The 13,599-nt window shown below is 47.7% G+C and overlaps 1 protein-coding gene across 4 annotated transcripts in view; it reads left to right on the forward strand.

The window, feature by feature from the left end:
- Positions 1-795: 795 nt before the first annotated feature.
- Positions 796-13,599, forward strand: part of TEP1 (telomerase associated protein 1) — a gene marked incomplete at its 5' end in the record, with an annotated part of 51,314 nt that continues 38,510 nt past the window's right edge. For 2 of the 4 annotated variants that reach the window (XM_083409830.1, XM_083409831.1), the window contains 12 exons: positions 796-1,038; positions 1,864-2,175; positions 3,093-3,245; positions 4,679-4,813; positions 6,177-6,338; positions 6,459-6,614; positions 7,618-7,704; positions 8,206-8,330; positions 9,357-9,514; positions 10,539-10,648; positions 11,137-11,227; positions 12,596-12,773. In XM_083409830.1, the coding sequence (XP_083265956.1) occupies positions 796-1,038; positions 1,864-2,175; positions 3,093-3,245; positions 4,679-4,813; positions 6,177-6,338; positions 6,459-6,614; positions 7,618-7,704; positions 8,206-8,330; positions 9,357-9,514; positions 10,539-10,648; positions 11,137-11,227; positions 12,596-12,773 (1,910 nt within the window). The remainder of the gene's footprint in view (positions 1,039-1,863; positions 2,176-3,092; positions 3,246-4,678; positions 4,814-6,176; positions 6,339-6,458; positions 6,615-7,617; positions 7,705-8,205; positions 8,331-9,356; positions 9,515-10,538; positions 10,649-11,136; positions 11,228-12,595; positions 12,774-13,599) is intronic. The other 2 variants (XM_083409832.1, XM_083409833.1) reach the window with 1 other exon arrangement.

Below are 13,599 nucleotides of genomic sequence, written 5' to 3' on the forward strand. Positions count from 1 at the left end.
CCTTGATAAGGTGACCAGCCAGCCTTTTAATAAAAACTTTTGAGCAGCCACTGCAAATCTTGCCACTCTTACCCGCCACAAATCTGTTGAAGAGTCGCACAGCAAATATGATTTTGCTTGATCATTGCCATCGGGTATCCCGCTTAACACATGCAGAATAAACTTTCCCTTGGTTCTGAATGCAAAGAACAGTATAATAAACAATGATAAATATCTTCCACTTGTTGAGCATCACAGAGATACAGTTCTGCAAGTATTTTTAATCCCCTCTAAGTATTCTGAAGGCATCGTCTGGAATTGCAAAGCCATGAAAACAATTACAAATCCAATACAGGTACTGAGTGGGCTGAAGATCTCCACTTAAGACAGCTGGTTAAAAAAAAGAAATTATTTTAAATACAATAAAGTTCCTGTATAATAAAAAATGGTGGGGTGGTGGTGGTTTTCCAACAAGTAGGTGCCACCACACCAAAGGCCTGATTATGATATAGTGTGGAGTTGACCCTCCTGAGGTGGTGGCATGTGTAGCACAGCCTTCTCCTGCAGAATAATAATAATAATAATAACAATAATTTATTATTTATACCCCACCCATCTGGCTGGGTTTCCCCAACCACTCTGGGCGGCTTCCAAGAAAGATTAAGATTGTAGCATTCAGATGGTTTTACAAGGGATGAGATGCTCTTTCAGGTATCCTGTCTCAAATCTGCATAGGGTTTGTTCGTGTTGAGTTCCGAAGTCTATTCTTTCTCTTTGCAGACGTCCAATCATCCAGCGGCCTTCCCAGCGAAGTCCATGGATTCCTCTGCCTCTCTCTTTGGGGAGAAGCCCTCGCTTCATGCTTGTGCCCCTGCTTCTCTCACCCTTCCAAAGCTGGAGGAAGTCCAGGCCCGACTCTTGCAGCCCATTACCCCGTCTGCTTCATGGCTAGCCTCACTGAATCCCCTCAGTGCCCAGAGCCAGGTCGTGGCGGGCTCCTTGACAACGCCAAATCCTCTGGATTTCAAATGGCTTGACTCGGTCCTTGAGCAGACAAAGGTAAGCATGGCTGTGGTAATGCTGGTAGCAATAACACCACCAACAATAACTATTTCACAAGAGATAGAATCATAGAGTTGGAAGAGACCACAAGGGCCATCGAGTCCAACCCCCTGCCAAGCAGGAAACACAAGATGGTTTATTTGGATGCATGTCTGATCCATGATGGGGTTAATGGTCAAAGCCCTCCCCACCCAAAGAATCCTGGGGAAGACAACCATGCTAGAAAGGCAGTTTTTTCACAAAATGATAATTCTTAGGTGTGCTCAGAAACGGAAGCCACAAGGCGTCATCACTAGGAGTTGATTCAAAAGGAACTGGGGTTTCTTTTCCTTTTCCCCCTTTGGGTGCTCCCAGATGGGTGGGTGTTGTGGGATCAGTTCTCTTCCTGCACATCCCTACTGTAGGCGGGGAGATTTTGATGAAGGGAAAAGGTTTCAACATTTCAGAAGTAGCGTAGTACCAGGAAATAGGCCCTGTGTGATACACCTGAATGTGTAGAACTGTGCTGCAGGCCGGTGTGCCGCTGCTGCTATACCTGCCCCCCCCCCCCCAGTGTTCTGTTGCCAGCCAAGGGAATTCAGAGTTGTATGGCAGATGTAAAGGCGAATGGGATTCTACTTGGCATTAAGCTTTTTCATGTGTTACGCTGAATACAGGTGCAGGCTGTCTCTATATAGGTACACATGTTTGTGCCAAAGAGTGTATGCTTGCTGATTTGTACAGCCAAGTGTTTTGCACACACTGCATATACACTTGTGGGTGGTATTGCATGAATACCCTCATTCCTGCCACTAATTGTTCGTTTATCGTTCCCTACTCCAGGCAAGGCAGCCTGCAGCATCCGAGGCAAAGAAACTTGTGTCGTATTCTGCCTTCTCTGAACCAAGGTTGCTCTGGTTGGAGAATTCCCTTCTGAAGCGGCCTGCGCACTTGGCTGTTCAGGGGCTGGAGGAATCCAAGGCTCGCCTGCTGCGCCCTATTTCCACCTCTGTTGCTTTGGACGTGCAGTTCTCTCCCCGATTGGATCCTCAGGAAAGTATCTGTGCCTCGACATCCTTGGGGTTGCCACCGGGTTACACAGCCCAGGATGAGGCCTTTGGACCAAGCACGAAACTGGAACAACCACAGTTGCAAGTAAGACTTCAGTTGGTCAGGGGCCTATACAGGCCAGGCCCAGTTGCTGGAGTGTTGTCATGGCAACAGGATATTGCCTGAGAGAGGTTTCAGCAGCAGCAGTAACTTTGGCCAGCTGGAGAAGGTTGGGTTGGATGGCAAAGGGAATGGAGGAAAGTTTTATAGCAGAAAGAAAACACATCTAGGCAGTTAGGAAAACCTGAATTTTAAGAGTTTTCCTTCCATAAGTTCGGGCCAGCAGCCAAAGCAGTGGCCCTCCACTGGACTACAAATCCCATCATCCCTGATCGTTTGCTGGGGTTGATGGGATTTGAAGTCCAAAAACATCTGCAGGGTCACAGGTTCCCCATCCCTGAGCTTGAGGGGAAATCCTCAGTCATAGTCCACACATGTTCATTGCTATTTTTACTTGGGTGAAGGGTTCTTGGTAGTGTCGCCCGCCCTATGGAACGCCGTCCCACCAGATGTCAAAGGAAAAAACAACTACCAGACTTTTAGGAGACATCTGAAGGCAGCCCTGTTTAGGGAAGCTTTTACTATCTGAAGGACTATTGTATTTTAATATTTTGTTGGAAGCCACCCAGAGTGGCTGGGGAAACCCAGCCAGATGGGCGGGGTATAAATAAAAAATTATTATTATTATTATTATTATTATTATTATTATTATTATTATTATTTACAAACTACATCTGAGGAGTGTAGCCAGATGTGGCCACAATTAATACACACTTTAACATTCCTGGTTGTGGACGCTTTTTTTTTTGTTTTCAGGGGTTTCAGGTGAAGCATTTGCACGGGTCTTGTGCCTGAGAACTTTGCTAGTGCTTCTATACTCACTGGTAAAAGACACTTGGAAAATGAATATTGGATGCTTGTTGCAACTTTGACTAAGGGACAGTGGGGTTTCTTCCCCTCAGGAGGAAAGGGATGAGGCGGAAGCTGCTGGCGCGATCCCAGAGTACGTTCTGACTTTGCCCGAAGATGACCTGAAAGTGCAGTCGGAAGAGGACGATTCTTTGGCTGATGAGCTGCCTGTGGAGAGCAAAGAGCAGCAAGTGAAAGATCAAAAGGTGAGAGGTGTTGTGCTGGTAGGAACTAGGGGTTGGGGGGACATTGGATTCACCTTGCGATTAAAAACAAATTGCCTATTTTCAATTTCCAAAGTGCTATGTGAACTGGAATACTGTCTTTTTCTAAGTTCACATTGCTCCAAATTTTGCAGTACAGTTCTCCAGCCAAATGACAGATTGTTATGGGTTGGGGGGGTCATTTATAGGTTGGGGAGTCAGTCTGGATGACCATAGGGCCCTTCCAAACCTGTGATTCTGTGCATCTGGTGTTAGAATCTATCAGAGTTAACTTGCAGAACAAGTCAGACTAGCTCCATTGGGGCAGCTCAGCTAATTTTACCCATCACCTGTTTCTTAGAGTGAGTTCTGTTGCTATAGAGACAAGTGGGTGGGCCTTCTTCCACCAGCTTGGCTGGATGACGGGTCAGTCTGGGATGGAAAAGAATAGGCTAAACATGTACGTGTGTGTGTGTGTGTGTGAGAGAGAGAGAGAGAGAGAGAGAGAGAGAGAGACAGACAGGCAGACAGAAAGTGTTTTGCTGATGCTGGAGAGATGGAGACATGTTTTGTTCTGTGTTGGATCCAAAACTGAGTTTGCAACTTCCTTGGAAACGTAACGGGAAAGAAAGATCTGCTGGGATGTTAATGCTGTGTTGATCTCCTCCATCCTATGCTCGGGTTGTGTTAATAAAACCAAGATATCCAGTTTCCATTGACCTTCATTTCAAGGGATCTAAACCCCAGGAAAGCAGAGGCCACCCCTCGAGTCTCTCACCACGAAGTGATTGGAGTGTACACAACAGTATACGAAAAAAGCATATAATAGGGTCAAGTTGCATAAAACGGCATATATTTGTGAAATTAACATGGGATGCATTTTTGCGTATGGAAATAATTGCTTTGCAAAAAAAAAAAATGTTTGCACTGAAATATATATGAACTTTCATGAGCGTTTTTTCTTAACTTGCAAACTGATGTTGGGAGCTGAGTTTGGAGAAACAAGAGAAACTGGAAGGGACAAATTGGCTTGTTCCTAGTAGGAACACAGTGGTTCTGGTGTGTTGTTTTTGGATGGGCACTGGAAAATAGTGCACACAATACAACATGGGCCATGCAGCCGAATGTTCTTAGATATAGAGGTGAAGATTTGCTGTTAGCATTAGGTTTCTGTTTCAACTGCTGAGTTGATAGGGGCTTCTTGTAATGGGCAAACTGGAACCAGCACCCACCCACCAAGCCCAAGGCAGTCACCTGCCCCTAAATCTAGCCCTAAGTGAATCCAGAGCCTCCAGCTTTTCATCTAGTTCCAGTGGTGGATTCTTAGAAGCTTAAGAGTGGTTGGTGTCCACTGGACTAGAACCTTGAAATTTGAAGGAAACTCCCACGAGTGGCTTCCTAAGGCTTTCTCCTCTAACCCCTTCCCCGTTTTTTAGTTGATGTTCTTGAGCCTGGCCTGCTGTTCGCTGGTGGAAGGGCCGAAGTTTGGAAATCCTCCTGGTGAGCTTCAGCAGGCACTGATGCAAGTGTGTGAGAGCCTAGCAGAGCATGATCCTGAATTCATTCTCAAGGTACGAGGGGGCAGTTAACCGGGAGCCTGGATTTCTGGGGGTTGCACCCAAAAAGTTTCAAGGGTGTGTGTGAGAGAAGCATTGCAGTGCAATCATTGGGCCAGAAAGAAAAGCTTGCCTGTTCTCGATGTGTGTTGAATATTTACCTAGATTGTTTTCATGAATGCCATTGAATTCCCCAAGTGCTGACGGCACTCTTGTTGCAAAATGTCATTATAATAATTATTTCTCTTAAAAAAAACCCTGAGGATATTGTCAATTATATAGCGGACTGGCCATAATTTTGTTGGCAGTAATGTGACTGAGTGCCAATTGTTGAGAATTGCAAGTGGGAGAATTTCTTCCAATAGGGTACCTAAATTATTGCATAAGGATAAATTCGAATTAAAGTGCAGAAGAACGTGGCTCTTTTTATCTGTACGCTAGTCTCTTTTGTTGACTCTTTATTTTATTTTGTGTTTTTATGTCCCGTACTGCCCCCCTAGGCTCAGAGTGGCATGCAGCAGTTTTTATAAATGTCGTTAGGCCACATCTATGCCTCACATTTAAATTCACCACCTCATCACTGTAAACAGCAGTGGCTTCCCCTAAGGAATCTTGAGAACTCTGGTTTGTTAAGTGTGCTGAAAGTTGATTGGAAACTTCTCTTGCCCTCGCAGAGCTACAATTCCCAGAGCACTTAAACAATCTTTTCCCCCAGGGAACTCTGGGAATGTTAAAAGAAATTTTGCAGAGTTCATTTCATTTCTCTAGAGGTAGATAGATCTTCTTTCCTAGGCTCTGGGATGCTGTTCCTTTCCAGAAGCTGCCATTGTCCTTGGCAAATTATCTGGTTGTAATAAATTAAAAGAGACTGGTTCTGAAACTGTTTCCAGGTGAGAGGTGGGAACTGGTACTTGAAAGATCTTGAGCTGCAGAAGGAATGTGGAAATTAAAGGACAGCAAAAAAAGAATCCTCGTATCGAATTGTGTCATTTTGCTTTTGTTCCTTCTATCATGTGATCACAGAGGGCTAGAAACTTGCATCTCCAAAAGCATGGAATCTGTGCTAAGAGCATTATCTGCATTGGAGCTTTCAGTGCTAACTTGGAATTGCTGGGTGCAGTTGCCTGCCCAACAAAAACGATGGTGTACTATGTCAGGTTTGGCACAGTAGTTGTGCCGTTGTCCCTCTTGTGTCAGAATCCGAGAGGTGTGACAAACACAGGATACAAATGAGGTCTACCTTTGTAGGAAAATGTCCAGACCAGCTGCCTCATCTTTGTGTAGTGGTGACCTCATACTCACTTCAACATCTCTAGAAACCTCCTTGCGTTCTCCTTGACATACCTTTCTGTGCACTTTCTCTCTCCCTCAATGACAGGTTGCCCTGTACACTCGCCAGGAACTGAATATCCGCAGTACGGCCAATTTTCTCCTGGCTCTGTCTGCTCGCCTTTTGCCCTGCCGCCCACATCTGCGACGGTATTTCTGCCACACTGTGCAGCTTCCATCTGACTGGAAGGAGGTGGCCAAACTCTATCAGGTAAGGAGAGAATGCCCGCACAAAATCCTGTAGCAGAGAGTTCCAGCGGTAATCCAGGATGCAGAACTGTTTCTCATCCTGGTGATCACATGGTGCTATTATTTTTCTCTTGCAATGCAGAGCCTAGCAGGGGAAGGAAAAGCTCTGGCTCCAATGCCCTGCTGCCTTCGTGCTGCAATGGCTGATAAGTTCCGGCAGTTTGACATGTACCAGTTGGCCAAATACAATAACCGCAAGAGCCAGGGGAAGAGAAACCGTCGGCAGAAACCCAGGAAGGTGGGTGCTTTGATTTCAGAGTTCCTGATCATCTTTGTACTTTCTAATATAGGCTAAACATGAGCTGATACCACGAAGTGTTCAGAAACATTCTAACGGCTTGGAGGAAGGTTTCTGTAGCAGGGAATACTCTTAGTGTGAGGGAAGCGAGCTGCAATTTTGATGGTTGGGTGGGGACAGAGCTTGCATCACTGGGCTGGATGAGTTGAGAGGTTTTGAGCCCAGGGCCAGGAAGTGGTTATAGGGCTAAATATGCAAAGGTCTTGTTTTTTGGTTTGGAAAGAACTAATCTATAGATACTCCTGAAGGAGCGTCTCCACCCCCATCGTTCTGCCCGGACGCTGAGGTCCAGCACCGAGGGCCTTCTGGTGGTTCTCTCATTGCGAGAAGCAAAGCTACAGGGAACCAGGCAGAGGGCCTTCTTGGTAGTGGCACCCACCCTGCGGAACGTCCTCCCATCAGATGTCAAAGCGATAAACAACTACCTGACATTCAGAAGACATCTTAAGGCAGCCCTGTTCAGGGAAGTTTTTAATGTGTGATATTTTAGTGTATTTTGGTTTCTGTGGAAGCCGCCCAGAGTGGCTGGGGAAACCCAGCCAGATGGGCGGAGTACAAATAATAAATTATTATTATTATTATTTATTAGATGCAGGAATTGCTCATTGAAAAAATCTTCATGTGGAACATGACAAATTCTTCTTTTGGAAAAATGTACAGAAATGTCTTGTTCCCTTGTATCTAACCCTGTACCTCTTTCTTTCTTTCTTTCTTTCTTTCTTTCTTTCTTTCTTTCTTTCTTGGTGAAGACTCCAATCGGGCATTTATCTTCTGCTTTGTGAGCTTTGAGCGGCAGAAACTGTAAAATGCAGACACCATGCTTATAGAAGCTTATCCATATTGGGGCATATCTGTAGTACCAGGTGTATTTGTGATGTGTAGCTGGCCTAGGGACCCTGCAGTGTTTGTTTGTGGCTAATGCTTGTTCATTTTGTTTCCTCAGCAAGAGCCAAGAGCTTCTCACTGGGAAGAGCATTGGCCTGGCCGGAGCACATTATTTGCAAGAAAAGCCAGATTGCTCCAGAGGAAGGTGAGACATACCTGGGGGAGCAGAGGAAAGTGTTGTCCTGGGTACCACGTTCCCTTCCTAACACTAAAGTCTCTAATTGTGTAGAGCTCAGGGCTAGAAAACTCTGAAGTGTTGCGTTGAGGTCTCCTGTCTTCAAGGAAAGGGCTTTCAAAACTTCCCTGAAGATGCAAAGTGGCTTTTGAGATTTCTTAGTCCTCTTGTCAATTGCTTCCCAGTGTGGGAAGAGCCAGTGTGGGAAGAGCCAGTGTGGTGTAGTGGTTAAGAGCGGTAGTCACGTAATCTGTGGAACCGGGTTCGCGTCTCCGCTCCTCCACATGCAGCTGCTGGGTGACCTTGGGCCAATCACACTTCTTTGAAGTCTCTCAGCCCCACTCACCTCACAGAGTGTTTGTTGTGGGGGAGGAAGGGAAAGGAGAATGTTAGCCGCTTTGAGACTCCTTAAAGGGAGTGAAAGGCGGGATATCAAATCCAAACTCTTCTTCTTCTTCTTCTTCCCACCAGTTTGAAGAGGAGTTGGAAAAGGTGTGTCCAGCAGCCACTAAGGACCTCTTCTCCCTAAAGGCTTTGATCCAGCGCCTTCACATCTCTGAGCCGGCCCAGCTTGTAATGAGTGTCCTGGGACGCAGGTGAGGCTTCCTGGGTAGCATTGAATCCGCCCTCCTCCTGGCCAATGGTAGCCTTTCGGTTTCTGAAGTGTGAGCAGGTAAGGCCTATGTATTCTCTGCTCTGTCTGGCAGTGGCTCTTGCAAGCTTTTGGGCAGGAGTTTCTTTCCACCTGATTTAAACGGCCTCAGTCCAGTATACCTGAAGGAGCGTCTCCACCGCCATCGTTCTGCCCGGACACTGAGGTCCAGCGCCGAGGGCCTTCTGGCGGTTCCCTCGCTGCGAGAAGCCAAGTTACAGGGAACCAGGCAGAGGGCCTTCTCGGTAGTGGTGCCTGCCCTGTGGAATGCCCTCCCAACAGATGTCAAGGCAATAAACAACTATTTTACTTTTAAAAGACAACTGAAGGCGGCCCTGTTTAGGGAAGTTTTTAATGTTTAATAGGTTATTGTATTTTAGTGTTCTGTTGGAAGCCGCTCAGAGTGGCTGGGGAAACCAGCCAGATGGGCGGGGTAGAAATAATAAATTAATAATAATAATAATAATAATAATATTATTACTACTACTACTACTTCATCTGGAGTTGCCAGGGATTGAACCTGTGGACCTTCCGAATGTTAAAAGGGGTGCTCTGCTACTGAACGCATTCCTTCCGAAAGGCTTGGACTGAACATCAGATTCTGAGGATGGGGCTTTTATAGGGCCTGGTGGGCAGCGATTGGCCCTCAGAGGGAGTCAGCTGACGGAATGCTTCGGCTGGTTGTTGAACTGCATCCTAGATGGCGCTCTTGAGCCCCAGAGCAGTGTCAGGCTTGCAGTGGAAGCAGAGGCATGCATGACAATTAAAAAATAAAAATAAAGCTTAGTTTGACAAACCCACCTAGCCTGTTAAATTTCACGGTTGAGCTAATAAATCATTTTGCAAGAATTCCAGCAATCAGCACGTACTAAGTGATCCACATGGGCCATGATTCACCAGTGGGCCTCAAATCAGCCTTCAGCCAGCCCACCTTCACCCTAAATCTCCTCCTCTTGCTTGAACTCTCCAGGTACCCCTCGGATTTAAATGCCTTCTCGCGAAGTCGCCTCCCCGGCCCCTGGGACTCCAGCCTTGCTGGCACTCGCATGAGGCTGCCGAAGCCTCAAACCTGGGAGCGGGACCTCAGCCAATTGGGGAACAAGGCCAAGGCCTGGGAAGAGCTGATTGGTAGGTGTGAGAGAGAAGTTGATTTTTGTTGTGGTTGTTTCCCCATCTGCTTAAAAGTGGTGCCCCAATATCCCAGTTCACACCTGTGGCAAGTGAAGAAAACAGTTATTTTGTTCGCTGACATACGTTTTTGTGGGAGAAGCAGGACTCGGTTCAGTTGGGTCTGCTGAGCAGACCAGCTCCATCCAGCTTCCCCCAGACCCTCAGTTGCTTCTGTTCCAGCCAGGCATGATATAGAAATACGATTTAATTTTCAAGAATCAGCAGCTGTTCTCTCCTCCCCGCCGCCTTGTCTGCTTCCCCCCTTTTGCTCGTTCTTGATTGCTTATATGCTGTTCTGGGAACCATTTTGGTTGAACAGTGAGGTACAAATGCTCTAAATAAGTATGTTGGTTTTCTCCTTACCACCAGACCGCTAGGATTCTGCCTGTAGAAGGAGCATGCCTTCCGCGATGTGAAAACGTTGGCCTGGTTTCAAAATTGGGGAACCCTCCAAATCTTGAATGTTAACTAGGCTCTAGGTTGCAGAAAATCTCTGTTGGGATACTGCCAGGGAGACAAAGTCCATCATAACTCCACGTCATCTCCGGACGTCCATCGATCTCCCATAGACACGCAGTATCAGCAATTAGCGACAGGAGCTCCAGAAATAGCTTCTGACATTCCAGAGCCGATGCACGCTCTTATCAGCAGATAACGCACAGCAAAAGATGCACCCAGGAGAGCATGATTTACAAGTTTATTCAGCGTTGATCAGAACAAAGATAAACATGACTGCCTGCTTGAGAGTTCCGGCAGAGAGAGAGAAACGAAAGCAAAGACATAACAGAAACATCCTGTGAGACAGGAAATGCGCAGGCTGTGACACAAACATCCTGCTCCCTTTTAAGGTGGAACGGAAATATCCTAACAGCTTCAGCATGAGGGGGAGGGATGTGCTGCATGCAGCCCTCAAAATTATTCCCGTGTTGGTGCAGAGTTCTGACTTTGGCCCAAAGTTTGAGTCCCTGTTGGCCTTTTACAGATGCAGGGAAGCTGCCTTTCATGGCCATGCTGCGGAATCTGCGCAACATCTTGCGGACCGGGGTCAGTGATCGACACCACATGCGGCTGTTGAAGCGCCTGGAGGACAAGGTACGGCCCTTGTACAGCTTTTATTTTTTAACAGCAGCTTAGGAAGGTGCTCAGGGGATTTGTCTTTCTAACCCGGGATTACGGGGTTAAACTCTCCAGGTTCTTTCCTAGAGAAAGGTCACTTGCTACCTGAATCTCAAGCTTCTCGTCCCTTTTCTGCCACGTTTCTAGACATAGGTATGTGCTTTAGAGCTCCGTGTCTGAGCGCTGTTTTGTTTTTGTTTTTGCCTTGGTGCTTTGACCATTCTTGTGTTGCAACGAGAGTATGGCTTCCATTTGCACCTATGGAAGAAATGTTGAAGTATTTGGGGGGGGGAGGAGGGAACTATTGGCACGACAGCAAAATCTGCCCCTGATGAAGGACAGCTTTAATTTTCAGTACCTCGGTTGTAATAGCAACTTCAATGCGCAGTGCATTGATTTAATCTGTTCATTTCCCACCCTCACTGCCCTTGCTTCTCCTGTTGACATTTTTCTGCCCCTCCCAGGAATCCGTCATTCGCAGCAGGCAGCTCCCTTTCCGGTTCCTTTCGGCCTTCAAGGTCCTGAAAGATCTGGAAAATGAACTCGGAGAGGCGGGTAAGGCCTGCACACTACCCAGGTTGCACTAGAGGGCATTTTTGAAAGGCACCAGTGGGAATTGGATAGAAAACAGGGGGGGAGGCCCTCCAGGCCTCTCTGTTTGGCCCTCAGGGACTCTCTCCAGGCCACACCCACCAGCAGCTCTGTCCTACACTCGCCTCGAGTGCATTTGCCTGACTGGAATATGACCTTAGGCTATGCTGGTACCTCTTGCCTTGCCCAGGAAGTTTGTGTGTGTGTAAACCTGACTTCTGCATGGCTGTCATGTAGCCTACAGTACAAAAGTAATGGTCCTTTCCGTTGCTCCTCCCACTTCTGCCTCTGCCACCAGGGGCCACTGGCATGTAGGCCCTGTAACAGGGCAGTCCAGCTTTGCATACCAAGCGGTCCACAACAGTACTTTGGCACAGAACCCATGGCCTGCACACTGCCTTGTTGCACTTGTGGGGTGGGTGGGAGAAAGCGAGCCCCAAATTTGATGCCCTTCCAGCTATTGTGCTGCCTTCCCAGAGCTGGATACGTGAGGCACCGGACTCTGCTAGGACCCTGTCAGAGCCCTCACGCCTCCTTCCCAAAGCCTAGCGGCTTGCTTACCTAGCTTTGGGAAGGCAGTGCAAGGGCTGGGTGTGTGTGAAATGTTGCTGAGGGCCGCCAATGAAGTACTCAAGGCTGCATGCGGCCCTTGGGCTGTGTATTGGACTGTCCCTCAGCCTGAATAAGGCTTCCCCAATGGACTGCAAGAAGATCAAACCTATCCATTCTTGAGGAAATCAGCCCTGAGTGCTCACTGGAAGGACAGATCATGAAGCTGAGGCTCCAGTATTTTGGCCACCTCATGAGAAGAGAAGACTCCCTGGAAAAGACCCTGATGTTGGGAAAGATGGAGGGCACAAGGAGAAGGGGACGACAGAGGACGAGATGGTTGGACAGTGTTCTCGAAGCTACCAGCATGAGTTTGACCAAACTGCGGGAGGCAGTGGAAGCCTGGCGTGCTCTGGTCCATGGGGTCATGAAGAGTCGGACATGACTAAACAACAACACCCTAGATATGAAATGCATTCTATCACTGCTGGCCTCAGGTGTCGGTGATCTGACTGCGGCACAAGGAAAATAGCAGAGAGGGAAGGTTGATGGCGAGGGGGACTTCTATGAAAGTGAGAACAGCAGAAGGGATTGATGAAGGAGTTTAGCTGAGTGACTTTCAAGGCACCTGTGTGGGGTGGGTGAATTAGTATGACAGCAAGGGCAGCTAGGTTTTCTGTAGGTTGTACAAATTTGCAGCAGCCTTCGAAGGGAGCGGGTGGGCTGGAAGTTGCTGGCTGGGATAAACACCTTACCAGCCCCCTCTTTTCCCCTTCCCTACAGAGACCCCCTTCCCTAGCAACAAAGACATAATCCTAAAGATCATACACCGACATGGGCTGAACATCTCCTATGGGAGGTCATCGCTATCTTGGACACGGCGAAGCCTGCGTGGGTGTCTGGAGATCCCTGTTATCTTCAGTATGGTGAAGCGCGAGAAGAGGAAACTCCTGAAGGCCAGGTAGAGATGGGGCTGGCTGTGTGGTGAGAAGTGAGAGGCGGACTGTTCACATCAGAAGTGCAGGGAAGGAAGAGGGGAAGTATGTGCTTCCACAAGGAGGCAAAATGTCACTCTTGCCCAGCATCCTGCTCGGCCAATCAGATGCTTCCGAGATGCTTGGAGGCGGGGCCTTTTGTCTCCAGCATCTTTGACCCAGAGATGCATTGCAATGGAATATGGGAGTTTCATTTTTCGCTATCAACAGGATTAGACAAATCCTGGAGGGGGATAATGCTATGTTACTCCCTTCACTGTTGGAAGAAGTATACCTCTGGATAGCAGTTGCTGGGAATTATAGGAGGGGAGAGGGGTTTTGTGCGTGGGTCGCTGTGGTCTAAACCACTGAGCTTCTTGGGCTTGCCGATCGGAAGGTCAGCAGTTCAAATCCCTGTGATGGGGTGAGCTCCCATTCCTCTGTCCCAGCTCCTGCCAACCTAGCAGTTTGAAAGCACGCCAGTGCAAATAGATGAATAGGTACCGCTGCGGCGGGAAGGTAAATGGCATTTCCGTGCACTGCTCTGGTTTCTGTTACGGTGTTCTGTTGTGCCAGAAGCGGTTTAGTCATGCTGGCCACATGACCTGGAAAGCTGTCTGTGGACAAACGCCGGCTCCCTCGGCCTGAAAGCGAGATGAGCGCCGCAACCCCATAGTCGCCTTTGACTGGACTTTAACTATCCAGTGGGCATCTGATCAGCCACGGTGAGAACAGGATGCCGGAATAGATGTGGATGTGAGATCTGATATGGCGGGGTACTTGGAGTGAAGAGCACTGTGGCATGGCTATTGT

The sequence above is a fragment of the Podarcis tiliguerta genome (assembly GCF_965153285.1).
Source record: "Podarcis tiliguerta genome assembly, chromosome: 13".
NCBI lineage: Eukaryota > Metazoa > Chordata > Lepidosauria > Squamata > Lacertidae > Podarcis > Podarcis tiliguerta.